The sequence below is a fragment of the Lactuca saligna genome, chromosome 7 (genome assembly GCF_052625555.1).
Source record: "Lactuca saligna cultivar CGN05327 chromosome 7, ASM5262555v1, whole genome shotgun sequence".
Lineage (NCBI taxonomy): Eukaryota > Viridiplantae > Streptophyta > Magnoliopsida > Asterales > Asteraceae > Lactuca > Lactuca saligna.
In genome coordinates, this window is record NC_136423.1 from 54457666 (window position 1) to 54485116 (window position 27451).

Here is a 27451-nt window from a genome sequence, read left to right on the forward strand (position 1 = left end):
CCGATGCAGAGGGCATGGCCATGGCCAGTTCCGGACTTCGGTCTGAGGCAGTTTCCAGATTTCGGTCCAATGCAGTAGGCAAGGCCCAGTAGTTGCTTTATATGTTATTGTATGGTATGAGGTAGTTTGGGGGAGCTCACTAAGCTTCGTGCTTACAGTTTCAGTTTCTGGTTTCAGGTTCTTCCGCTAGTAAAGGGAAGAGCTCGGGATGATGACATGACACACACCACAGTTTTCAGTTAGCCTGCGAGTCCACTCTGATATTTTGGATATGATTTGATATAGTCTTTGATATTAGACATTGTTATGGTTTTTGAGATACATGATGTATGGTTTTATTATATGATACTTGATGTTTGTGATTTTTAGTAATATTAAAAAAAAAAAATTTGGGTTGTATTTTTGGGATGTTTCATTAGAACCCGATCCAAAAATCTTCTTCGACCTTCCGCTATTTGTAAATTTCTTAGTCATTTGCTTCCAAGTGATTTAGGGTTTTAGTTCAATGCTTCGTTCAATGTTGCATGCGGAACTGAAAGGGGCATTTTTCAATTTTTATTATTTACGAAGCACTAAAATCTTGGTTTTGTTGGAGCGAGAATCCTTCCACTTGATAACCTCAAAAGTAAGGTTTTAAATGACATGACATTTGACATCGTGACAATGTCAAACGCATTTAGAACGACGTTTCTCAAGACATGGCGTTGGGTGGCGTTTCTTAAGGACTGACGTCGGAGACTCATCTTGGACTCATGACACGCATCGGCGCCGTCATGGTGAGCCTTTAGAAGTGCGTTCACCGGTTTCTACTTTCTAATGTGATTTTCAAAAATTACAAAATATTCCATTCGTAATTCAATGTTTACATATTTCACCCCTCGCACAACCATATATGTATTTCATTTAAACTTGGTTTTTACAATAATATTTTCGGATTATTCCCACCACTTCAATCTATCTCTAGATTGCCAAAAAATTAGTTATAACCGAAAGGTGATGATTTAGGTAAGAAATTTATTTATTTTGGAACACAAGTTCAAGAAAAAATGTTGTAGGAGTAAAACTATATACCGATAAATAACAATCGACAATTTTTTAATTTTACTTAGATACACAAATTCAAAATGTAAGATGTGATAATCATGATGCTCAAGAATGTAGACTTTAAATCATTATTGTTATACAGTAGAATGCATGATTAATTCCAAGATATGTACTAATTCCACTTACCAAAATACAACCTTATGGTGTCCGCATTAAATCTTCTATAAGCACTTTTCCTTTGCTTGCCAAATATGGGTAAATGGGTCGACCGAAATAGATCTACTATGAGGGGGAATTGTAGAGTGACAAAAAATGAAATCGGGATGAAAGCTAATCCACATATTGGACCAAGCATCCATGTTTTTTCATCACAAAAGACAAGGAACAATGTTGCGCTGAAGGCTACCATCATAGCAGTTGTTGAGATCAATAAGGCACAAATACCAATAAGCAATCGTCTTGGAAGACTGACTAGAAAATCGTTCTCAGCAAAACGTGCAGTAAGGATCGATAAGAACACTAACATATGCGGTAGTGGATGCAAATAATGAAATTGCATCTGATATTGCAAAAATAGAGAAGGCAATGTCTTTTCTAAACAAAGGAGTGCCTGTTGTTTCATTGGTTCCACCTGGTACTGTAATTGCTGCTGCAAATACAATTGTGGTAATTAGTGCTGCAGTGATGCTGCATGATTCCGCTGTGGTTTTCATCCAATTTTCACCTTCTTTCAACAAACTCTCGTGTTCCCTTGTGAACACCCTGTCTGGTGTCTCCTTAAAAATGTTATCTTGAGTTATGTATGTAGGAAACACATGTTTCTTCACCTCCGGAAGGATTAGTTCAACTTGTTTATACTACCATATATAAAAAATTCATTTACGACTGAGTTTATACTACTATGATTTATAAATTATTTAATATTTACCTCACGCCATTGAAGTTCTCGTTGTAGCTGTAATGCTTGCACCTGTTCTACGACTGAGTTCATCTGAAGGTGCCAACTTTCCAACTAAGTGCACGATATTATTCTTAGAAGAATCAAGAAACGTTCTGTATAGATTCTCCCGCTCCCCAATGTCATAGATAGGGTTGTATACTTTATATGAACGGTGTAAAACTGGTAATATAATGATGTCATATCCATTTTTATCTGTACAGTGAATCGCTTCAGGTGATCTAAATAAAATCTCATCAACAACCTTATAAACATTTTGACGCGCAGCCTCAAGAATTGGTCCCGTGTAATTGGGATGATGTGTACCACAATATTCTAACTTGTCTATTTCATCACATACCAATTTTAGAAGATTTTCTGCTTCTTCCCATTCCTTCTTTTTCTTCTCGATATGCTTAATGGGTTATGGGTGAATTACAATTCCAATTATAGTGGATGTTTATTTTCTAGAATCAATAAAATACCGCATTATATAACCATGATACAACCAGCTTTAGAATTACAATTCCAATTATTCTAATTTAGCTTCCTTAAAACCTAGCTTTAGTTTATAAAAAGCACGAATACTTTTCACTCTAGCAATCAAAATTGGATAGCTTTGAATTTTCGTAGTGTCCATATCCTCACTTAGTCTATCATAGCGGCGACACAATCTTTTAGCGGCGACAAATGGTTGAGTCGTCGGTAATTGTGTCAACGCTAAAGGCTTTTCACTCGAATCTGCGTTATCCCCTTTTGATATACTTCATCCGTTCGATCGAATATCTAATACAACGGTTGGGGCCTATTATCCGCACAAAACCAATACCGGCGACATTTTGTCGCCGCTAAAGGTCGAAAAAGTCGCCGCTAATAGTGGTATAAAAAAAATAAGCGATATCATTCCCTCCGGATAGTCACCGTTGTTAACATTTGTCGCCGGTAAAGCCTCTATTGTCGTTGCTAAAGGCGTGCGCAGATAAAAAGAAAAAAAACGACGCATTTCATCAATTTTGCTTTTTGTGTTCGGTCAAAACCCTTTCTCTGGTTCTTTCTTGTCCCGTTTTCTGCGATTTACCTTCGATTCCATCAAGAAATCTCCCAACATTGTGAGATTAAGGGTCAAAGGTGTTTAGGGCTTCAATTAAACGGGTTTAAATCACGAAAACAACAAATTACTAGCTCCATCTCGGGTAAATAGGTAACTTCAAGTTCTTATATCTCTTTATATTTCTCCTTCACATCGATTTCTAGCTCCATTTGATGATTAATTGCAAATTATTTTTCAATTTCAGTGTTTTTGGTCCTTTGTGTATTTGGATTTACTGTGAGGGGTAGGTGAGAGTATTTTCCTGTAAGTACCAATTTTACTGGCGACATTGAGTAATTTCTGCCACTACAAGTTCTATTTACTTCTATTTATTAAGAAATTTGAGTTTAATCGCAAGCTATGTGTAGTTGTATAAATTATGTGAAAATTGGCATATATTTGATATATATATATATATATATATATATATATATATATGTGTGTGTGTGTGTGTGTGTGTGTGTGAATCAATGTAAATTTGGTGTATATATGTCAATGTATATGTGTTTGGTGTATATGTGGAATATTAATGTGAAATATGTGTATTTGGTATAAGTAGGTTGTTATTATCTATATATGTGAAAGTATGTGTGTATTTAGTATAAATAAGATGTTATTATGTATGTATGTGAATTATGTGTGTTTGATGTATATATATATGATATATGAATGTGAAATTTGTGTATTTGGTATAAATATAATGTTACATATATATATATATATATATATATATATATATATATATACACACATAATGAAAGTATGTGTATTTGGTATAAGTAGAATGTTATTATGTATGTATGTGAATGTATGTATATTTGGTGTATATGTTGTATATATATATATATATATATATATATATATATATATATATATGTGTGTGTGTGTGTGTGTGTGTGAAAGTACGTGTATATGATGATCTTTGTGTATTTGGTATAAGCAGGATATTATTATGTATGTATGTGAAAGTATGTGTATTTGATGATCTTTTGTATTATGTGAAAGTATGTGGTTTTGGTATATGTAAGATGCTATAGTTGGAAAAAAAAAATGTTATAAATTTTTTTAAAATACAATGTTATAATTGGAAAAATGTATCTATATATACGATGGAAAAAAGCTAATCGCTAAACATATAAAGTACAAGTAAACATGTGTATTTTTAGAACATAAGTAATTGTAATTAAAATTACAAGTAATTATAATTAAAATTAATTAAAAAAATACATAAATTACAAGTAATATCTACTTTTTTGAGTTAACATGTGTATTTTTAAAACAAAAGTTAGAGACTGTTATATTTTCAACATGTGTATTTTTAAAACAAAAGTTATATATGCATGTTGATTTGGTAATTTTCGTTTTGTGGTGATTATTTGTTAAAAACTTTGGTAATTGAGTTTTTGTCCCAAGTGCAAAAAATACCAATATACTTTGGCTTTTTGTCTTAATTTAAAAATAACAATGTGCTTTGATAGTTTTTGTTAATGTTTGATAATTTAACTTATAAGTTTATATATGTTGTTATTTATTATGTAGTTGGAAAATCTTTAGGCAATACTCAACGACCCGACATGTAGGGATGATCCTTATTCGTTTTTTCAATCATAGAATAATCGAGGAAACGATGGGAACGAAGATGATGATATGTAGGAATGAACTTTATTTGTATATTACACTTGTTGTCACTTTTTGCAACTTGTTAGAATTGTAAAACTTTTGGTTGTTTTATGTAATTACCAGCGATACTATTACTGGCGACACTATTATTTTTGATATTTAATCGGATATTATTATGTAATTACTGGCGAAACTAATACTTTTGATATTTAATTGGATGTTGTTATGTAATTACCTGCAACCAAAATCGTTGATTAAATAAAAATTAAAAAATGAAAATTGTTATTATCGGCAACACTATTACCGGCGACTATACTCTTTACCGGCGACACAAGTATTAACGGCAACTGTCCTCTTTAGTGGCGACAAATTGATCAATAGTGACGGAGCCATAGCGACGATTTATTACCGACGACGTGTCGTCGCTATTACCATTACTGGCGACTTCATGACCCTTTAGTGCCGACTTTTGTTGCCGCTAATTGTCTTTTTCCTTGTAGTGATGTATTAAAGTAAAAAAGAAACTATTGATTTTATATATATATATATATATATATATATATATATATATATATATATATATATATTATTAAGTTGGATCCCCATTAAGTCAACTGAGTGAAAAGAAACACCATCTTAGTTTTTAGAATTTACCTAGATTTCAAATTAACCAAGTTGCAATAAGTGGATTGACTGCACATGCTCTTACCTATCACCGATAAAGCCTTCCACAAAAGATAATATATGCAACAAACCACTGATATGAGGAAATATATCAAACCACCGACGAAGAAAGGTATCACCACTAGAACTGCAAAAGAACAAAAAAGTTATCAGCAGAATAGACTTCGCTTTGAGTTCAAAATATAATAATAAATCCTTGAATGGGTAACTGCTCCATTTTGGGATAGCGTCATCCTCCACCACGAAGAAACTGTGTATAAAGAGCGGGATAATCAGAAATGACCCGAAAACCATTATTGTTGCATTCTCTAGTGCTTCCCAGATACAGTCCAACGCTAAAACAGGAAAACCACACAATCAATTACCCTTAGAACAAAAATAGAAATAAAAAATAATAGAGAAAGCTCTTTCCTAGTACATTAAAATCTTACATGGATAGATAAGTGTTTCCTAATGGTTTAGTCCACTCGGAAAGCTTTTAGCTAACGCCATGAGTACACCATCAGTTTTCACAGCAAATTTAGGAAAATCTTCAATTAATTCCGATGCTAGATCTGCGAAAATAATCAGTAAAGTATGATTATTTAATGCAATATGTCTTTATGTAACAATATTTATGTGATATTGCGGCTACTCACTGAATTCGTGGGCAGAAATAAAACTAACAAGAAGGTCATCCCCTATTTGCACAGTAGGGTGAAGTTGAGGGTGAGTGAAGTAAGCGACCTGCTTTTTAGCCGTGAAGGAATAGACAACGCCGTGGTTATGGCAACAGTACCAGAGGCTTTGAACAAATATACCAAGGTATCAAGATGCATATTTTCATAAGCTTTATGCAATGCTTCATTGCCTTTATGGTCTTTAATTAGTAACAAGCTTTTGTCTTTATCAACCAAGAGATGCGCTGCATATCTATTCCCAACAATTGCAGCGATGTGGAGGGCTGTGCTTCCATCAGAACTTCTCCTTTTACATAAGTCTCCATCTTTTATATACCAAAGTAAATTTTCCACAAATTCGTTATGACCTATTCCAACAGCCAAGTGAAGTATTGTGCTGCCGTCTTTGCTCATTTCCAATTCCACTGCATGTTTCTTGTTTCTTATTATGCTTTCTGCTTTATACCAATCCCCCTTCACAGTAGCTTTATGCAACTTCTCGTATTCGTCTATTGTTACGGGTATCATGTTTTCTGTCTGATTATCATCTGTTCCAATATTTATCGTGGCTGTGTCGTGTGGGTCTTGTGTTTCTGCTTCCGCTGTAACCACTTCTTCTATGTCTTCTTGCGTTGCTTCTAATTTTGTTGGACCTAGATCTGCATACCATTTTGGAATTTTATATTGGTGATTTTACATCACTAATATTATTTAAGTGTAATGAGGTTAATTTGTTGATTAATGTCGCTATGAAAATTATTAGACAAATTAATATGGTACGGAGTGTATATTTATTTAATTTTGTCTTTGTTGGAAGTATATTGTTATTAAGGGACGAAGCTCCTGAACAGGGGTCCGGGGGCAGCGACCCTAGGAGCGGGGTCCAAGGGGTGGTAGCCCCTAGCTAGTGTCAAATTTTCTGTAAATAAAAATGTCATTTGGCCAATTATATCCAATTCTATAATAATATTAATATGTGTTACGTTGCTATATAAAAAATGTATCAAAAATCCATATTTTCAGTAAATACACCTTGTTTTGTTATCTATATTTCAGACCCGGTTTTTAAGTTATTTTATGACCGTTTTGGACAGTTTTAGGACATAAACTATCATTTGATAGTTTTAAGACAATAAGTTGTTTCCTGTTATATGATCAATTTCGAAATCATTTTGGATAAATAACTTCATAACATCTTATTCATTCTTCATTCTAGAAAACAATGAGTTTTATCCGATTAGAGATTTTTCATTATACTATCGAAATACTTTAATCTGAAAATGTTTTACAACTCTCATTGATCCAAACAATTCTATACCCCGATTTTCTAACATTCTAGTTATGTAACAAGGTCTTTTAAAACATCAACTTTTCTTTATGGACTGTTAATTACAAAATGGTTGATTAGTTTACTAGCAATAATAATTAATCACCAAATTGTCCACTTATTACATCGAGGTGGAAGACAAACGTGCAAAAAGCGATGCCATATAAATAAAGGTAGACAATTTTCAAATTGATGAGTTATTTCCACATGTATTATCCTTTAATCCTGTGTATTTCTATTACATGATAAATTCATCCGGAATATATTGGCTGAATCATTTGGTGGTTATTATTCCAGCATCGATATAAATTCCAAAGAGATGGATATATCCCTACATATGGATTAGAAATAATGCTTTTATATATATATATATATATATATATATATATATATATATATATATATATATATATATATATATATATATATATATATATATATATATATATATATATATATATATGTTAGAAATAATCACTAGTACATAACTCATTTAATACTGCGATGCCATTTTATTTTTTGGTGCGGTCTTGTTTAAAAACCGCAGTATTAAATATATATACATCGCATAAAAAAAACAAAAACAAAAACCACACCAAATATTGTTGTTGGTGCGGTTATGTGGAAATTGCATTAGAGCATATGGTATGGGCAACAAGAAGTGATATTTTTGCTGATGTGGCATCTCATGACATGGTCATAACACCATAAATACCATTTCCCCCTTGGTGTTATGGCATATCTTGTTCGCGTTATGACATATTGAAATGAGAACATTGATTGGCTACACATTTCTTCTCTCTCTAATTTTCTCCTCTTAACCTCCTCATAACATGGTCATAAAACCATGAACACCATTTCCCCCTTGGTGTTTTAAGTTGTTATAACACCACCTCAACGAGCCCATACCTAATGCTCTTAAATGTTTTTACAAAGTTACTTTTTGGTGCTATGTATCTAAACCTCACCACTAAAATAGATTTATAGGTGCGTTTAGATCAAAGACCGCACCTTTAAACCAAACGAATTCTCTTCTAATATTTTGTTTCCTGGGCAATGTCTTCCCTTCTAAATTTTCATTGCCCCGCGATGCTTTTTTTTCCAGTGCGATGCTATTTCTTAACCTAATTTCATTTGATAACATCATCGACTCTTGCCGCCATGACCATCATTGTTGAGTCCTGTCACCCCATCCCCATCAACTCTGATTCCGGCTAACCCCACCCTCCATCATTGTCAATTCACGACTTCAGGTCAACACCGTGGTGAATCTGATTTCTCTTTGAGCCATCAACCCACCACCAAGACTCTAAGGTATGTGTGTTTGATACTCTGTTTTAGCAATTTTGATTCATAAATTTCTTAATTTATATGTATGATACTATGATTTGTTAAGTTAGGGTTTCAACTTATAACTTTTAATTGATTAATGTTCATTTAGATCGGTCCTTATGAAACGTTGGGTGCAAAAAATGTCAAGGCCACAGTTAATGTGCAACTTAACATCCTGAAGTTGTTGAAATAGAATTTGCATTAGTAAATGTTATATCTTGCCTAATTTTCTCAAATTTTGTTGAAAATACCATGATATTATTTTCTTTTGTGTTTGTTGCCATAGTTTTTAAAAGTTATGATGAAAGTGGCTAACAGATTTACAAAGACTAATGTTGTTGGTCATACACTTGCTGGTTCTAGCCTGTTAACTCCAAATCATGTAAGTTATTTTTTTTTCGTTTTTTGGTGAAACTTTATATATGTACAAGTTGGATAAGTCATGGCAAATCATTGGTTCGCCATGCAGGTTATGGAAGCACGAAGGGGTTGGGCTAAGAAGCAGGAATTTGAAGTTTCTGAGAATTATGTTATCCTCACAATGATAGATGAGCCGTGTAAAGCTCAAAAGAGAGCATAGAAATGTGTAAAGAATTAAATAAAAAAGAAACATCTTTTTAAGCTGCGGTTCTTTTGTATGATTTAATGATGCGGTTCTATCATTTAATGGGGACACCTGTCAAGCCTTTTTTTTATGAAAAAACCATTTGTTTTTTTTTGGTGCGGTTGTGGTTTTTTTTTTTTAATGCAGTTGTATAACCGCACCATTAAATAAGGGTGTTTCTGATGCGATATTTGTTGGTGTGTTTCAATACCTATATCAATAAATCATTTTAAATGCATCAAAAAAAGCTTTGTGTACTAGTGAATGCTTATTGGCTTTTAAACTTATGTATATATAGGTACTACTCTCTATAAATATTCATGTGATTTTTCTCTCTGATCAATTAAAGTAACATGTGTTTGTAAATACATGTTCAATCATAACCTTGTATGAGGATTATAAAGGATTGATAAGGTGGATCAAGTCTCTGAAGGTTGAACTTTAGGATGGCATTTGAGAAACTCATTTGAATATGATAAATCGTGGACGACATTAAAAGTCTTGGATCTTGTTTACACATATTTTTATGGTATTGGGTTAATCGATCTCAACAAGTTCAAAATCACGTTTTAAATGAACGAAGGGAAACTTAGGAAACTTTATTTTCATTATTTGATTCTTTATTTATTTCTTGTTTAATATCTTATTAGGTTTATAATACTTTTTGTATAAAATAGATGTCATTCTTCAAATTTTTATGCAAATTCAACACTTTAGGTTTATTTTAACATTGTGAGCAAGTAAATTTCTTCTCCCCCTATTTTGTTTGTTTCATTTGTGCACCACCATAAATTAGTCTAGTTTATATTTCGTTCACTTGGTGTCAGTGAGTCGGTTTTGATGTCAAGTTGAAGCATCTCAACAACATTACCAATTTCTCTTGATGAGACTTGTTCTAATTATAATGAGAGACTAACCGAAGGTGTGTAATAAATGAACAGAAGACATCAAAGAAGGTAGCTTTGATTCAGTTCATTTTTGTAGGTGATAGAAAACGGTAAAGGTGCACATGACCTTGTTTACTTGATTGGTGAAAGAGTGCTCTCAGAACAAGCCTGATTAAAGAGGTTGGGGCTGTCAAAAGGGTGAATAGGATGTCAATAGTTAAAGAAGAAGGTTTGATGTCGTATCAAGTTTCATCTTTGAATCCAATGAATTACTCTATGTGGGTAGTCATAATCAAGTAGGATATGGATGAATACATCATACCGGAGACTCTCGAATCAAGGGCATTAGGTGATGTATCAAATCGAAGGAAGTTAAAACAAGATTTTTCCTTTTTGTTTCAATCAACACCTGAAAACATGGTAGTGCAAATAGCGAGTTACACCAAACCAAAGCAAGTGTTTGATGGTCTAAAAACGCACTATCTGGGAGTGGATTGGGTTTGAACGACTCGAATTTCAACCTTAAGGAGGGAGCTTGAAAGTTTACGCATGAAGGAAGGTGAAACAGTTGATGATTTTTTTGACAAATTTATCTGGTTTAGCCTCAAAATCAAGGAGCCTTCATTACGAGCTTGAAGAAGTAGATTTGATGAAAATGTTACTTGATTTGATGCCTAAGTATTATCTCCAAATCATGGCTTCAATAGATCAATGTTTCGAGTTGGATTCGATGTTATTCCATGAAATTGTAAGTAGTTTGAAGGTATATGAGGAGCATATAAAAGGAAATGAGAAAGTGGGGGACATTCAAGGAGGGTTGATTTTGGCTAGTGAAGAAAAATAGCATGTTTGTAAGCATTGTGGAAATGAAGGTTCAAATCAGGATGACTTTGGATGTGGTCGGGGAAGGGTTCGTGGGTCTGGGAAGAATCGAGATGGTAATGAATGAGTTCAGGATAAAAGTCATGTTAGATGTTAGAAATATGGTGAGTTTAATCACTACAACAACAAGTGTCCTAAGTGCAAGAAACAAGAAACACACTTGATTGAAGAACTGACACTACTGTGAACGAGTGGTATGATCAAGCCGATTAAGTGGGTGACTATTGGCTTAATCATATTTTATTAGAACAAGTTCAACCTCATGTTTTGAAAAAAGGGAAATTTAGGAAACTTTATTTTTCATTATTTAAGTTATTATCTCTGTCTTGTTTTAGTATCAAATTAAGTTGCAAATCCTTAGTATAAAATAGGTTTCAATCCTCAATCTTTTTTTCATTTCCATCACTTCCGTTTTATTTTAACTTTATGATCAAGTTAATTTCTTCTTCCCTTATTTTTTTCCCTATGTTTTGTTTCTTCTCTGCACCACTAGAAATTAGTCCGGTATATCTTTCTTTTAAAAGGCGAAATGACACATTAGCCCTATAACGTATTGTATATTTTCCCATTCAGTCCCATAAGTTACTTCAGTGCTTTATGAGGGAATAAAGTTTTTTTTGTCGTTTCTAATTAGTCACTTTTGAAGAAACGAAGGGGTCAGCCGATGACTTCTTTTTCACCTCATCTAAAATGCTAACAAGTCAATAACTTCTTTCCCAGTCCCTTATTTCTCTCATTCCCTTCTTCTTCAATTTCTTTTTCTCCTTTATTCTTTTTTTTTCCTACTACATCCAAACAAGAAACGATGGTGAGGTGCGATTATGCAAGTATGGCTATCGTAAGGACTTCCACCACTAAGAAGAATCTAGGTAGGGAATAATATGCTTGACCGAATATGGTACACCATTCTAACATAGTTTTACTAATTTATGATATTGAAATTTGTGGGGAATCTAGGAGTGGGTTTCATTTGTGGGTTAATGAGGCTGAAAATCATGACCATGATATTGAAGTCCAAAATCAAAGTTTGATGGAAGTGGTAATCCAAAATCGGAGCCTGAAGATTTTCTTGAAGGAGGTGGTAATAAAAAATTGGAAGTTGAAGATTTGTTTAATGCTTAATTGGATATATATATATATATATATATATATATATATATATATATATATATATATATATATATATATATATATATATTGCATAGTTTTCTGCAAGCTGTAATTTGATGTATCTTAGAACTGGATTTGTTATGGATCAATGATAACTTTCTTTTGGTTTTTGGAAAAATCAGAATCTTCGTCTTCCTCCTCCCTCCTCCAACATTAATAATCTTCTTCACACCACCATTTTTACCGAGGTTTATATCCATCACCATTAATGTTGTTATATTATAGTAAGAGAACAAAAAAGAAGATCAGTCTGTAGAAAGAGAAAGCATTTGAGGTCGATGAAGTCGATACAGGGAATGATCAATGATATTGGATTGCAGAAGTCGATACACTCTTCGACTGTAGAAGTTGATACACTCCAAAGATGTTTTCCGGTTTACATACCCATGATTTTGACTTTTACAATCTGATTTTGACTTTGAAATGGTAAAATGCATAACTGAACAAGAAACCATCTACTAACAGTAGAGGGCCTAAAAAGACAAGTCATTAATAACTTTGTTCCCTTAAAAAAGATGAAAATTACTTAAGGGAATGAAGCTTCAAATGCGCAATACGTTTATAAGGATAATGTGTCATTTATCATTTTTAAAATACAAATGAGAAGTATTTGGAGCATGTAAAACTTTCTAAGTCACTTATTGAAAAGCAAGGTGATTGTGTAATCAAATGTTTATGATTAGATTTTTGTGGAGAATATAAGCAAAACTTCTTCCAATTTTGAAAAATAATGATGTTCGCCATTAGTTCTCATCACTTTACAGATCTCTACAGAATGGAAAATTGGGAAGGAAAAACATAACTATTTAGAATTATCAAGAAGTATAATGAATGAAAAGTTGCGAAACTGTAACATCCGGGATTTCAATTATATTAATTATTCTTTTTATTTTGAGTTTTGTGGAAGAACTCGACGAGTTGGTGCGTAGACTCGCCGAGTTGAGACGCGATTTCTCACCCGGATTGATGCCCGGACTCGGCAAGTCGCCTTGGTAGACTCGGCGAGTCTGCGCTGTTTAATGAAACCCTAATTTCTCGGGTTTGAGGCCTATTTAAAGGGCCTTATGGCCGTCATTTGTGCTCATCAGTCCCCAGAGTGAAACCCTAGAGCATTTGAGCAATTCAAGTGAGGGAAGGAGCCATTATTGATCTTGGAGTTATTTTCTAGCAAGGAAAGAGGAGATCTAGCCAAGAGGAAGCAAAAGAGGGGTGGATTCCCGAAGACTAAGGTCCAGAACATCACAACTAAGGTACAATTCCGAACCATTCTCTGTTACTGTGATGTTCATGTAGATTTAGGGTTTTTGAACCCATTTATGGCTAGATCTAGTGTCCTCATGGTCCCTTAGCGAGTTAAGGTTCTGGATCTGGACCCATAGAGGTCCAGAGCATCCCTTTACCAAAGCTTTATATGCATCCATGGAGGTTTTGGCTTGAGATCAAGGTATTTGAGGCTAAGATGCCATTCATGAGCTATTCGGTGCTTAATGAGCACCAAGACTTGGACTTTATGTGGTCAATCAGCTTAAGGGGACTGGATCTATGAGTTAGTAAAGCGGATCTGACCTCAGAAGGTCGTTTGGGGTTGTGCATGGAATGCACTCGCCGAGTCCATTCCCAGACTCGGCGAGTTGGTGCGGGTTGTTCAGTGATTACAAACCACGGGTTGAGTAACCGAGTCGGGTGAGTGACTCGGTGAGTCGAAAGAGATTCAGAGGGATCGGGTCCCGTAGGGACTCAGCGAGTCCACGCCAGACTCGGCGAGTCGGGTCAACCGTTGACCATTGACCGTTGATCGTTGACCAGAGTTGACTGGTTTGACTTCGTGGTATTAGTCAGCCAGGGTCAAGGTGGTATTAAGTAGAAATATGCTTGTGTTGTAGGAGGACGATAGCTCGGGAGATCGAGCACTAGTAGTTACGAGATTTACGAGTTACTAAGATACGCGAGGTGAGTCTTCTCACTATACATCACCTTGAGTAGGTATTTCGAGTTGACCAGAGGGTCTTATGTGCTATGTATGAGATTATGTGTTGTCTTAGAGATTTCGTGCTATGTGTTATTTGTATGATGTATGATTATATAGACCGGGCCGGAGGGCCCAACGATTCTGACCGGGCCAGAGGGCCCAATGAGCTATGACGGGACCGGAGGGTCCGACGAGCTGTGGGACTGGAGGGTCCCGCTGAGACATCTAGACCGGAAGGTCGGATTTAGCCTTGAGTGGCGTATTTGTGGTATGTGGTATTTTGGGAACTCACTAAGCATCTGTGCTTACCGTTGTTGTGTTTGATGTCTCAGGTACCAGTGAGGACCGTGGGAAGGCGACGGCTTGACTTGTACACACCCACCCCGATGGAGTTTATGTTAGAGAGATCTTGGGATTTGTTTGAAAATACTGTTGTTATGGATTTGAAATTATGATATGATATACATTTTGTGGTTTTAAAAATGAAAAATTAAATTGGAAATTTTACGTTGTTACAGAAACAATTTTGGGTAGAGGTAGTCTCTACTCAACCTACTTGGTAAATCATAATATTACCATAAGTGTTCAAGGAATGACTCCTCAAGAAGCTTTGAGTGGGTATATGAAATCAACCTTCAATTAAAGAACCACGAGTATTTGGTTGTATGGCCTACTCACCTATTTAGGATCATAAAATGGGAAATTAGATGATAAATCAGAGAAATTCATTTTCATATGGAATAGTGAAAGTTTGAATGTTCATAAATTGTTTAATCCACTCAGAAAAGAGTAATTATGACTAGGTATATCATCTTTAATGAACAATGTACTTGAGATGGCTATGTAGGATAAATGAAAAAAATAAGGATTTGTATTAAGGATAAAAGGGAAGAAATTATAAGTGATAACCCATAATCAAGTACCAATGAAAAATCGAATTAATCTATTTCAAGTACATCACTCTCTTAATCGAAGTTAAAATAAAGGCTTTAAAATGGCTATATCAGTCCTTATTACCCATATAACACCATAAATGCTTTGAAAATAGGGAACACAAGATTTGATACTTAGACACTTAAACTAATGGTAAGCTTTGGTGACTAAGTACCATAATAAGAATGATTTATTAGGGTTCGATAAAGTATTCTTTTATGTCTAAGTTGGAACTACCATGAGGAATTAGATGATAAATCAGAGAATTTTGGTATGTCTAAGTTGGAACTACCATGAGGAATTCCATAATTGTGGAGTTGAGAAAAGATTTATATAGTGCCATTTCCAAGTTAGAAATTACTCGTGAAGTGAAGAGTACAAGTGGAGACTATATGAAGACATTCGTTGCTCAAGTTGGGGCTACCGGAAGGGATGCAAATATGCTTAAGCTGGAGCTATTAGAATAGAATGAGGTGCTCATGTTGAGCACATTGAAGAGCTCATCGATAATAATTATTACACCTTCAACTCGATTGAACGGTTCTCAAACAATAAATATTGTAATAGATGAATATCAATTATTATACCTTCGGCTCAATTACCACATGTCACACTCTCATTCAATTTTACAAATGTCATTTTGTGTTTATTTTGAATTAATTTCTTTTCCAGAAGTCATTTCATGGATTTTTCTATTTTAATAAATTCCACATAATATTTTAATGTAATAATTTCAATAAATATAGTAATAGATGAATATCAAATTTCATTAATAAACTTACCTTCTTATTTCAAAATTCTCAAATTAAAGTTTATTGGTTTATTTTGTTTATTTATTTAAATTTAAAAGATAAAAATATCAATTTTAGTAATTCATTATTTTTCTTATTTTTTTATATAAATCCAAAGTTTTTAAATATTTAGACCTTTATATTTAATTTTTTAAATTAATCCATGTAATACAAGAGTTTTATACCTAGTTTTAAAATAAATCAGAAAGTGATAGATGATGACTACTGAGGCAAAGACAAACTTGATGTGGTGACATGTATAAATACATTAAATTCACTCCTAATGTGTGCACTATTTGGTTTGAGTATGACGTTTCCTTTTATAACTTCCTCATTTTCTATTCAATTAAATACTCATTTAAACCCTTTGTACAAGGGTGTCGTGGTAGAGCCGATTGACGAAAGTGACGTTATGGTTAAAGTTTAAATATAAAGGTTTTGGTTAGAAATCAGCCGGACCGTTTTCCATTTTTTTTTAAAATGACAAACTATCTAAACTTACTCCTAAATACCATCTATATCTCCTAAGAAACTCGAACCCATGACCTCTCATTTTAGATGATCACTCCTTACCGTTAGCCCAAAGGCCTTTTGGTTTACAAAAATAGTGGGCGTGGATTGTCTTGCTATACGCATCACCTAAATAATTTTCAATTAAAAGATTGTTGTGGTTGGAATGCCAAATGAATCCACGATAATTGTATGGGGCAAAAAATGTTATGAAGGAATGTTAGTGGCGTCTATGACTAAATATGTTGTATATGTAGCACAACCAAAAGGGGTTGGCCATGGTCGATGTGAAAGTGGTAAAGGATTATTTTGCTTTCGGATGAACTCTCACGGTTACCACAAGATCGAATTAGAGTATATTATTGATTTAATAATGGGAACCGATACAATTGCTAATCGAGAGTTGAGTAAGGTTATGATTATCAATCGGTGTTCCTTGTAGATAACGACATTTTTTTTAATTAATGTCAAAGGAATGTCATCCTTTTACAATATTGATTTGAGAACGAGGTATCAATAGTTAAAAGTACAAAAAATTTGATACTCCAAGGTCTTCCTTTTGTCTCTGTTACAAGCATTAAGAAATCTTGATGATATCGTTTGGGTTGATGATTGTTCTTTTGCTCTTATAGAATCAACGAATGTATATGTCTCTCTCTACTGGATAAATAATTTATAGTTTTTACTTAAGACCTACTCGTTTATTCGAAAAGATAGATGAACACCCGATTCATTTGCATCAGAATTTGGTACTTCTTCGAAAAGAAAAGTTTTATCAAAAGTTCTTTAAGTGAAAATTTTAGCTTAGAGAAATCGAGTTTATCAGACACACGTTGTTGGTGGTGAAGGTATTAAAGTTGATCTTAGACCGGAGGGTATGGGTGGAGAGTTTCTCTCACTTTTTGTGGATCACACCACCATTTCCCTTACTTTTATTTTCCTCACCTAAAACCCAAAAAATGTGTGGAAAACTTCACTCGCTATTTTTTTTATTATTTTTTAAAAATATATTTCCTATAAATATTATACTTATTTTGTAGGGAATGAAAACCATAAGTTTTGATATATTTTTTTGTAATTTTTAGTAGGTATATAATTTAATAAATATTAAAAAATATACAAAAAAAAAGTTAACCAATAGAAATAGGAGAGAGATTGAGGGAGTAAGCTCCCTCACCACCTTTCCCTCAGTCAAGGGATGTTGTTCAGCTGAGAGGGTAAGCTTCCTTCACTCTTTCCCTCATCCATACCGTTCAGCCTTATTAGTGTTGATTTAGTGATACAGTGAAACCGTTCGAGATTTGTAGTTTTCACAGATTAGCTACTTATTACGAACTGTAGAAAAATTTTCTAGTATAGAGGCACCATTGACTAACTTGACAAAGGAGGCTAAATTTTTTTAATTTTCGAAGGCAAAATATGTGGCATATAAACACCTTAAACAAGCCTTGTTTGAAGCTTCGGTGTTGGTACTACTGCAATGAGAAGATGATTTTGTTGTTTACAGTGACAATTGACATGTCGTCTCAAACGTATTTTAATGAAAAAGGACGTGTACTTGCTTATGCATTAAAAGTGTTGAAGGAAACAATGCATGTTACTTGTTAGAGGTGAAATTTCAAACATTAGCTAATCATAAAAGTTTGAAGTACTTATATAATAAAAATAAGCTGAATATACGACAATTGAGGTAAATGCAATTGTTGAAAAATCATGAGTAGAAACTTATATCACCTCAATAAAGCCGATTTGGTGTAGACACATTGATTCAAAAGGAAATACATATTCGAGTTGTGTGTACTTGAATACGAGTTATCAGCCATTTACCTAATATGATACGAAAGACGTAAACTGAAACGACAAAGCTAAAGATTTTGAAAATCGAAAAAATGGTTGGTTATATGAACCATTATGATAAAAAAAAAGTTATTATCAAATTGAATAATCATGTTAAATGTGAATGTGAGTTAACCTCTTAGTGTAATAAATCATATTAACAAGGGATTAATACATTATCTGAATAAGAATCTAAAAAGAGTTTTATCAAGTTTACGAAGTTAAGGTTAGAAATTAAAGTAATAATTAGCTTTTAGTAACTAATAGTGTGAGTTTATAGAATCCTTTTCATTCGAGATACATGGCTTAATTGACTAAGAGCAATACTTTAAGATACTTTTTATTAGAGTAAGTATTTATTATGTCAATAGGGGGTGAAAAATGATAAGAGTGTGATGTAAGTACATACTAAATATTTTCTTATTGTAAGTATTTAATCATATACTACACATGTTGATATTGTTCCTTATGATCATATGGAAAAGAGTAGTGTCTGAACATCTACGATATCCTAAAGATAGGATAAGGGGAAATTTTAATGGGAACATATATCCATTCACGAGGTATATGTTTAGTGTTACCTTAACAAGTTGATTTCTTCTTCCTGTTTTGGTAAGGTTGATAAGGTTCCATTTTCTCATGAACCCTAAGGTCTAGATCAGTATCTAACTAACTAGTATCTAACTAACTAACTGAAGGATTTATGTTAATAAAGAGATACTACCTCTGTCCCAAATTAATTGTCCACATTTGACTTTTGAAGTCTTTGTTCTTCAAATTTGACATTAAATATTTTTGTTTTTGATAGATAATACTTGATGTAAAAAATATGAATGAATTGTATTTTAAATGTCGTCTCATTGTTATAATTTTTATCAAGTAGTATATAACACAAATAAAAATATTTAAAGTCAAAGTTGAAAAAAAAGATTTCAAAAGTAAAAAGTAAACAAGTAATTTGGGATGGAGAGAGTATGATACATGAAGGCCCATAAGACAAAATTATGTTTAAGGTCATGCATTTTATATATGTATGTACATACACACACACATACACACACACACACACACATATATATATATATATATATATATATATATATATATATATATATATATATATATATATATATATATATCACATTGTATACCCATATGGGAAGAAAATATTTTAATTATTATATGATTTGATAAAATATTGTTCTTTATTCCATACAACTCCCCAAACAATGTTGTCTGATATATACTCTCCCCATCCCAAAATTATTATCCACGTTTGACTTTTTAAGTCTTTTTCATTCAAATTTGACCTTAAATAATTTAGTTTTTGTCATATAATTTTTTATGCAAAATAAATGAATAGATCGTTTTTAAATGTATTTTCATTGTTATAAGTTTCATAAAAAATTATGCAACACAAATAAAGTTATTTATGGTCAAAATTGATATGGAAAGACTTCAAAAGTCAAACATGAACAATAATTTTGGGACGGAGGAGTATTTTATTTAATGTCATGTATCTCAAATTTAGGTACAAAATACTAGAAGGCAAAGATATATATATATATATATATATATATATATATATATATATATATATATATATATATATGTGTGTGTGTGTGTGTGTGTGTGTGAGCTTTTGATAAATAGAAATAGACTTAGTTTCTATCATGGAAATATTATATGCTTAGTATGGTTTACTTTTTATTAGTTGTACAACCGTGTTAATATGTTGTTTTAAAAATATGATTTTGGATCCTGAAATGGTAACATTAGGAGCAATCCAAAATCTTCTCCATAGTATGCAAGAAGATAGTAAATAAGAGATGAAATGGTAGATGAAAGAACATTTAGTTGCTTCTTACCAAACACATCTAGAAATTCCTACCGAATCGCAAGCTACCGAAAGTACTTTCCTGACCCAAGAATCCTTACATGAAAGTCCTCCAGATGTTGACAAAAATAATGGATTTTATTTAAAAACCTTCATGGTGTGTAAACGTAAAGAGTATAAGGGTAGTTGTGCTCCAAAAGTGACTATGAAAATTATCAAGATTCATCGAGTTTTTAGGATTTGTAGTTTTCTTCATAATATGAAAGATTTTCAGGAATGAATTTAGATCCTGAACCTGTAACATTAGGAGCAATCCAAAATCTTCTCCATAATATGAAAGAAGATAGTAAATAAGAGATCAAATGGTAGATTAATGAACATTTAGTTTCTTCTTCCCAAACATCTCTAGAAATTCCTATAGAATCACAAGCTACCAAGGGTACTTTTTGGACCCAAGAATCTTTTCATGAAAGTCCTCCTGTAACACCCTATTTTGATTCGTTTCTTAATTCGAGGCCGTGACACAAAGATCATTTGTCAGAAGTTCTTGGGCGTTGAGTATAATGAGGTTTATACCCATTTGGATTTAGGTGATGTAGATTTTGTGATCCAAGAGTTCGGTTTGTACTTTAGAGCATAAGGGTATATTGGTAAAGTGATGGTTTAGACCTTTAATTAAATTTAAGGATTTTAGTTTGATGTGTTTTAAGTCAAAAGTAAATAGATAGGATTGTAGAGCTCATCAATAGCTTTCCATGGGTAGAAGGATTTCTGAAAGTTGAGTTGGAAGGAAGGAGTTATGACCATTTGAAGTTATGAAGATTTTGGGATAGTCAAGAATGTTGGGTGCACAAGGATTATACGTTAGGCGTTTAGGGATGGGTGATCGCAAAGGCTCCTTCGCGTATTCTAGGAATTCCGTAGGAACTCTGGGCATTCGCGACTCAGAACCAAACCCTAATTTAGGGCCTTAGACCATATTTAAGCACCTTAACTCATTTCCAAACCTCCTTACCTTCAGCCTCCACCCTCTTAAGTTGTTCCCTTGAAACCCTAGCCTCATATGGAAGGTTATTAAGCTTTAAATAACTTTGGTGGGTTCTTGGTGCATTTAGAAGAATAGGAACTCATTGGAGAAGAGTTTGATTGCTTAGAGCTTGTAGATCCAGACTTTGTTCACCTTGATCCTTCTTCTAAAGGTATAAAGCTTGAATATTGATGTTGTATTTGTTAGATCTAGCTAGTTTTGGGTGCTATGATGTTTTGGTCATTTTAGTGCATAAAGTTTAGATATTGAAAGTTTGTGACCTTGTTATGGATAAATTTGGAAACTTTATCCATCTAAACGTCATATTGATTCAAATATAAAGGTAGAAGACTTGGACTTAATGGATTAAGTTGGAAAAGATGCACTTTTGGTCCCTTTGAGATTTAAAGACAAGATCTTGTTTGCTTGGAACATGATAATGGTTAAAGTTGGAAACTTTATCCATTATGAAGCTATTAGGAACCATAAAAATGTGATAGCCATGGGAAGTCTTTAAAGACAAGATCTTGTTTGCTTGGACCATTATAATGTCTTAATGGATTAATAAGTTAGGGTTTTGGTTTTTAAAATTTTTCTAGCCATGGGAAGTCATTAAGATGGAAACTTTATGAATTAAGTCGATGTTTTGAGTCTATATCCGAGCTATGGACAAAAGGTATTAAGTGATAAAGTACTTAATGGGGAAATAAGATCAGGTCGTGTAAGTTGGGCGTATGCAGCTGCCGTAGACTTTGACTTTTGACTTTCGTTGACCGTTAACTTTTGACCAAGCTTGAATTTAGGGTTTTGGACTTTTAATTAAGGTTTTACTTGGTTTTGGTGATTAGCGGATTCGTGGAAACACACAGTGCAGAAAGGCAAACATGTCTTAGTTTTTCGAGTTTCTTCATTTCAGGTGAGTTTTGCTTGATTGTATCCGTGGGTCGAAGGCACCAATGTCAGCCCACTAGCTTTGGTTAGCTTTTAATAGAGGGATTCCGTAGGGACTGTATATAGTTATGTAGGATAGGTTTAAGACTCTTGATCTAGGATTTCTTGCATGTTCCTTGTTTGGTTGTGGCTCTAGAGTAGGATCCCTTGTCCAAGTGTCTATCTCACCTCTGAGTATATACAGTTATGCATTCCTTGGATTTTTGGTATTTAGTATGTTGCTATGTTGTAGTGATCTGTTGTATCTGTATCCTATTAATTTGTATGTTGCTATGTTGTAGTTATCTGTTAGATTTGTATCATGTTGTATGTGGTCATGTAGCATAGCCTGAGAACTCTTGATCTAGGCTTTCTTTCTTGTTCCTTGTTTGTTTGTTTGTGGCTCTAGAGTAGGATCATCTGTTTGGGTGGCTATCTCACCTTTGGTTACTTATGGTTATGCATTTCATGGAGGATAGCTGGTAGCGGGAGAGTGTGTGGTGTGAGGACTAATAGGCGGTACTATGCTATATGATTATTGTTTGTCTGTATTATGTGCCTACTTGATCCATGATTGTTTATATGCCGACATACGGTTGTAATTGGTTAAGGCGGTCCTGTTTGGTACTGTAGGCCAAGATACACGGTGTGGGATGAATATAATCCGAAGTCATGGAGGTTCGGGAGGAGCTGTTGGGTTAGGTTGGTAGGTCAACAAACCCTTGGTATTCCAACCTGATGGCTGAGTGGACCCAACGCATGCTTGTATGTTTATCGCATGAGAGATTTTGGGGGAAACTCACTAAGCTTTGTCCTTACCTAATTATTTATTGTTTCAGGTATCATCGGTCGTCATGGGAAGGCGAAGGCATGACCGTACACATTCGTCAATGACAATGAAGATTACGCGCTTTAATACTATCCTGATTTCAATAAATATATTTAGAATAAACAGTTTTCTTCAAAATGGATTTATAAATGGGAAACTTTAATTGAATAAAATGAAAATTTTTTGTTGTGAAAATGGGATGTTACAAGTTGGTATCAGAGCCTTGGTTTGAGTGAATTGTGTTGGATTGGTGTCTAAGCCCCTAATTATATTTGGTAGGTATTTGATCTGGTTGTGCATGGTCCTTTTGGGTTGCCTTCACCAAAGAAACTTGATAGGGTGATTTATTAGGAGAGAGGTTAATTATGATTTATTAATATATTATATGAAATATATATTAAAGGAGAAATCATATTGTTTAATTAATATTAGCCAAGAATTAATTAAGAATTAGTTTTGTGGATAAAAGAGATTAGTTAAACTTAGGGGACTAGAATTGTAATTATAAGATAATTGCAATTGGGCTATGGATCACCTTGGAACATAGGTTGGACAAATTCTATGGGAAGCCCATAATGAATTCGTTTAAGGAGTGCTCTAAAGGGAGTCCATGGGCTGCTTAGAGCCTAAGCAGTCAAATTAGGGTTTCCTTGTTTGATAACCCTAATAGCCTCACTATATAAAGACCCATATGGCTCCAAAAACCTGGTGAACCCTTTTGGAAGAACCCTCGGACGTTTTTTGGTGTTCCTCCTCCCTCTCACAAGCCATTCTCTTGCTCTTGGTGTGTGTGAGCCATTAGAGGTATTACACTTGTGGTACTTGCTTTCAAAGACAAGAAGATTCAAGAAACAAGTTGTTATTACAACATAACAAAAAGAGGTATGTATTCCATTCTTTTTTATGATTTTCAAACTTACTAGGGGCATGCTAGGTTTCTTTTTTGTGCTCATAATGTTGTATGACTAATAGTGAAAACATAGATCCGTATCTAGGATTGCATGTACACATAGGATTGTTTGTATTAAATCCATAAGTGGTATCAGAGCATTTAGTTTTGTTTTCAATTAGTTTTATAAAAAACGTATGAATTTGATATATTAGGGTTCATAGCCAATAAACCCCAAGGGCATGGTTTTCAAAATTAGGGTTCATAAACCCTAGATTCCAAAATCTTGATAGGGGTTCCCAAACCCTTTCCTTAGCCTCCAAGATTTTGAATTTTAGGGTTATCCAACCCTAGGGTTTCAAAATTGCCTCCTCCCCAAGATAAGATCCCTAAATTTTATAGATTTGGATAATTTCATATCTTGTAATTATCCCTTAATTGTTTAAATTTGGTAATTGAAGATTTTGTATTATCCCATCCCAATTTTCGAATTTTAGGGGATTTAAGGGATTAGGTTAAATTAATTGTTTAATTTAATAGATAATCCTTCAAGATTTCATAATTCTAATTATTTATTTAATTTTGGGATAATTATTAAATCAAAGTTTTAATATTTAAAATTTAAAATTAAAAGGTTTTGAGTTTTAGAAATTTTAAATTTGATTAAAACCCTAGTTTTTGAAAAGTTCAAATTACACCCTTATGGTTTTATTAAATTAATTAAGTGTATAATTAAAAGAAAGTTAATAAATCCATAGTGATATGGTTTATATTTAATTAAATTAAAAGTGTAATTTATTAAATTAGACCACATAGTATTTTAAAAGTGTTAAATGCACCCTTATACTATATATAACATTAAATGTCTAGTATTATATAACTTAAATGCCAGTCTTACCGTTAGTAGGCCTCATTCACGAAAGGTTATCGCCTATAAAATGGTTGTTATCGCCTATAAAATGGTTGTTTAATGGGTGTCCACTCTCACCCACCGCTTCGTTGATTGGTGGAGGGTCGTTAGCCGAATGGGTAGGATAAGGCAAACCCTTTCCACTAAAAGTATAATGAATTATAAAGTAACTAAATGTTTTTTACAAAATTCCCAATCTTAGTTACTTTTGGCAAAAGTGAATTTGATGTAATTCCATGAAATTACACTTTGTACCATTGCGAAGACGTTAGTGGAGCGTGTGTGGTTAACTGACACACTAAATGGGCTCTAAGCAAAGGTGGCAAAGGGTGACTCGATGTTTGTCATAGATCGATGGAGCGTGTATGGCTAACCGAAACGTCAATTAGGTGACTGTAACATTGGGGGCACCATGTATATTTGCATTGTTATTCACACCATGTTTTGGGATTCTCGGCATCCAAGTCACAAAAAGAGGGGCATATTGAGATTAAACATGCCATTGAAAAGTTCAATGAATCTCAAAAGATCTAGGAATTTTTGATACATTTAAAACTTAATCTCTATTTTCGTTTTTCATGGTGGAAAATTAGTGAATCGTCATTCACTTACCTTCAAATATTCTACGACCGGATTACAACATCCCTCTTCGTGTTGTAGAATATTGTGTTGGTTCCTAGCCTTAATATCTTATTTGGGTGTTTTATTAAGGACTCAATCAATCAACTAACTTGAATTTTCTCCCATTTTGTAGATGTCAAAGTATAACAACTATGGTCTTCCCAAATCCCTTGGAACAAGCTTTCCACATGAAAATGATATTCCACGATTCGATCGAGGAACAAGAGATCATGCTTCACTTCCTCCACATCCTCCTATTATTCTCCCTGACCCACAAGTTCAAAGGCATGAAAAGTTCAAGCTCACTCAAGCCCTTTTGGCAAGTAAACACGAAGAAGGAAAGTCAGTGTGTGCACATGTCTTAGAGATGAAGCTGCACATTGACAGGTTAAGAATGTTGGGAGTCATTTTTTGTGAGAAGCTGGCTGTTGACTGGGTTCTTCAATCGATTCCTGACTCTTATAGTGAGTTTGTAAGCGAGTACTATATGATAGATCATGATGTAACCCTTATCGATCTCACATATTTGCTTGTTGCTGCTGAATCAACAATGATTTGGTGCACTGGAGAAGCAAAGTTGATTGGTAGATCTGCCTTCCAAACCTCTATGGACATAGGAAATGGCAACGAAAGGCATGCCATGGTCGAAATGTTTGACTATAAGAGAAAGGCAAAGTCTGAGGTAGTTCCGTGTGATGTTCCAAAGGAGTCAATCTAGTTTTATTTCTAAGATAAGGGGCATTGGAGACGAAACTGACCTGTCTATCTGAGAGATCTAAGAGATGGGAGAGTCAAGACGTATGACTCTAGTTCAAGTAAAATCCATTAACTAACTCTATAAGTTCCTATTTTTTGATTCTTAATACATGATGTGATAAGATTACATTTGATGTTTTGTAGGATCGAAGAAAAGAGAGGAAGTTTAGAGGAAGAAGTGAGCTGAGTCTGATCGTGAAGAAATGGATTTCGATCACATGATTCGATGATCGGATTTTTGGAGCTTCTACTTTTAGAATTATGATAGATTGCTAGGAATATGTAATAGCGTAGTTTTCATTTGAATTGCATTGTAAGGACAAGTTTTTCCGCACCTTTTATAAATAAAATAAATTATTGTTTTTGTCTTATTTATTTATTTCCTTGTAATGGCATGTATGAAAAATTGATGTTTGTGTATTTCTAGTTTTAGCAATGTTGAAATGGGATGTGATTCTTAGTTATGTTATTTGTGGAAATGTCGAGAATTTACCAAATAAGGAAAGATTCTTGTCGACCAAGTTTCCGTTGGACAGAAACTCGGAATCACACAACCTGCATTGTATGATGAATGAGAACCTTTATATTTGGAAATTAAGACTAATTCCATGACAAAGAGTCAAGTGAAGGACTAGGAGAACGGGTAAAAAATGTTGTGCACTAGTTAAGTCCACCACAAAGAACAATAAGATTATTCGTCATGATTTACTAAAAGTCTAGTAAATGTGGTTATGCTTACAAGATTAAGTGTAATTCTGAATCATTGAAAAGTTTCAATGTATGGCAGAACGAATAAGAAAAATCAATTAGGCAGAAAGATAAAAAGTTTCTCCAATCTAAGAAAAAGGGAGAGTACTTTTGTATCGTATTTTATAATCATCTTGTTGATTGTAAAACCATATCACAATTAATCCTCTAAGGACATATTAGTGCACTAGTTTGGCTAAGAAGAGGAATCGGAAATTGTTGAAATGGTTAAATCAAAAGGATGAGTCATACTTTGTTCCACAATCAAGTCTTAGAATCATACTCCAAGATTGTGAATTGAGTGACACATCTTAAGAAGTTCTAACACACTCTTCAAATATGAAGTAGAAAATTGTTTTTCTTACTCTTGCACGTTTGAAATTGGTAAATTGTGATGTCTTGGATAAGACAAAGACCAACTAATACCAATGGTGTATAATGTTTATGTTGATAAAAATCCTCACTAACTCTTGAATGTTTGTTTGTCAAGAAATATTTTCTTGACAAGAGAATCATATATGTCAAGGGGTCAATGGGAGTCTAAACGATCTTGAAAAGTTTCAAGAACTAATTAAGAGTAAACCTACTATTAAACATTAGCACACGACTTGAGGTTTGTAACCCATCGTG

General features: G+C 33.6%; 1 protein-coding gene and 2 long non-coding RNA genes across 3 annotated transcripts in view; 1 reads left to right on the top strand and 2 right to left on the bottom strand.

Annotated features, from left to right (window-relative positions):
• Positions 1-1132: 1132 nt before the first annotated feature.
• On the bottom strand, positions 1133-3745 carry LOC145004064 (uncharacterized). The gene is made up of 2 exons (XR_013662254.1): positions 1973-3745; positions 1133-1901 (listed from the first exon to the last, which is right to left on the bottom strand). It is a non-coding gene; the product is annotated as an uncharacterized LOC145004064 (long non-coding RNA).
• A 1550-nt stretch (positions 3746-5295) lies between these two features.
• LOC145006401 (uncharacterized) overlaps positions 5296-27451 on the bottom strand; it is a 29761-nt gene continuing 7605 nt past the window's right edge. The window contains exons 2-4 of the mRNA XM_078965486.1: positions 6014-6693; positions 5807-5929; positions 5296-5710 (exon numbers count right to left, since the gene is read on the bottom strand). Of these exons, the coding sequence (XP_078821612.1) occupies positions 6056-6693 (638 nt within the window). The 3' untranslated portion in view covers positions 5296-5710; positions 5807-5929; positions 6014-6055. The remainder of the gene's footprint in view (positions 5711-5806; positions 5930-6013; positions 6694-27451) is intronic.
• LOC145005928 (uncharacterized) lies at positions 7877-9402 on the top strand. The gene is made up of 3 exons (XR_013662717.1): positions 7877-8675; positions 8980-9075; positions 9163-9402. It is a non-coding gene; the product is annotated as an uncharacterized LOC145005928 (long non-coding RNA).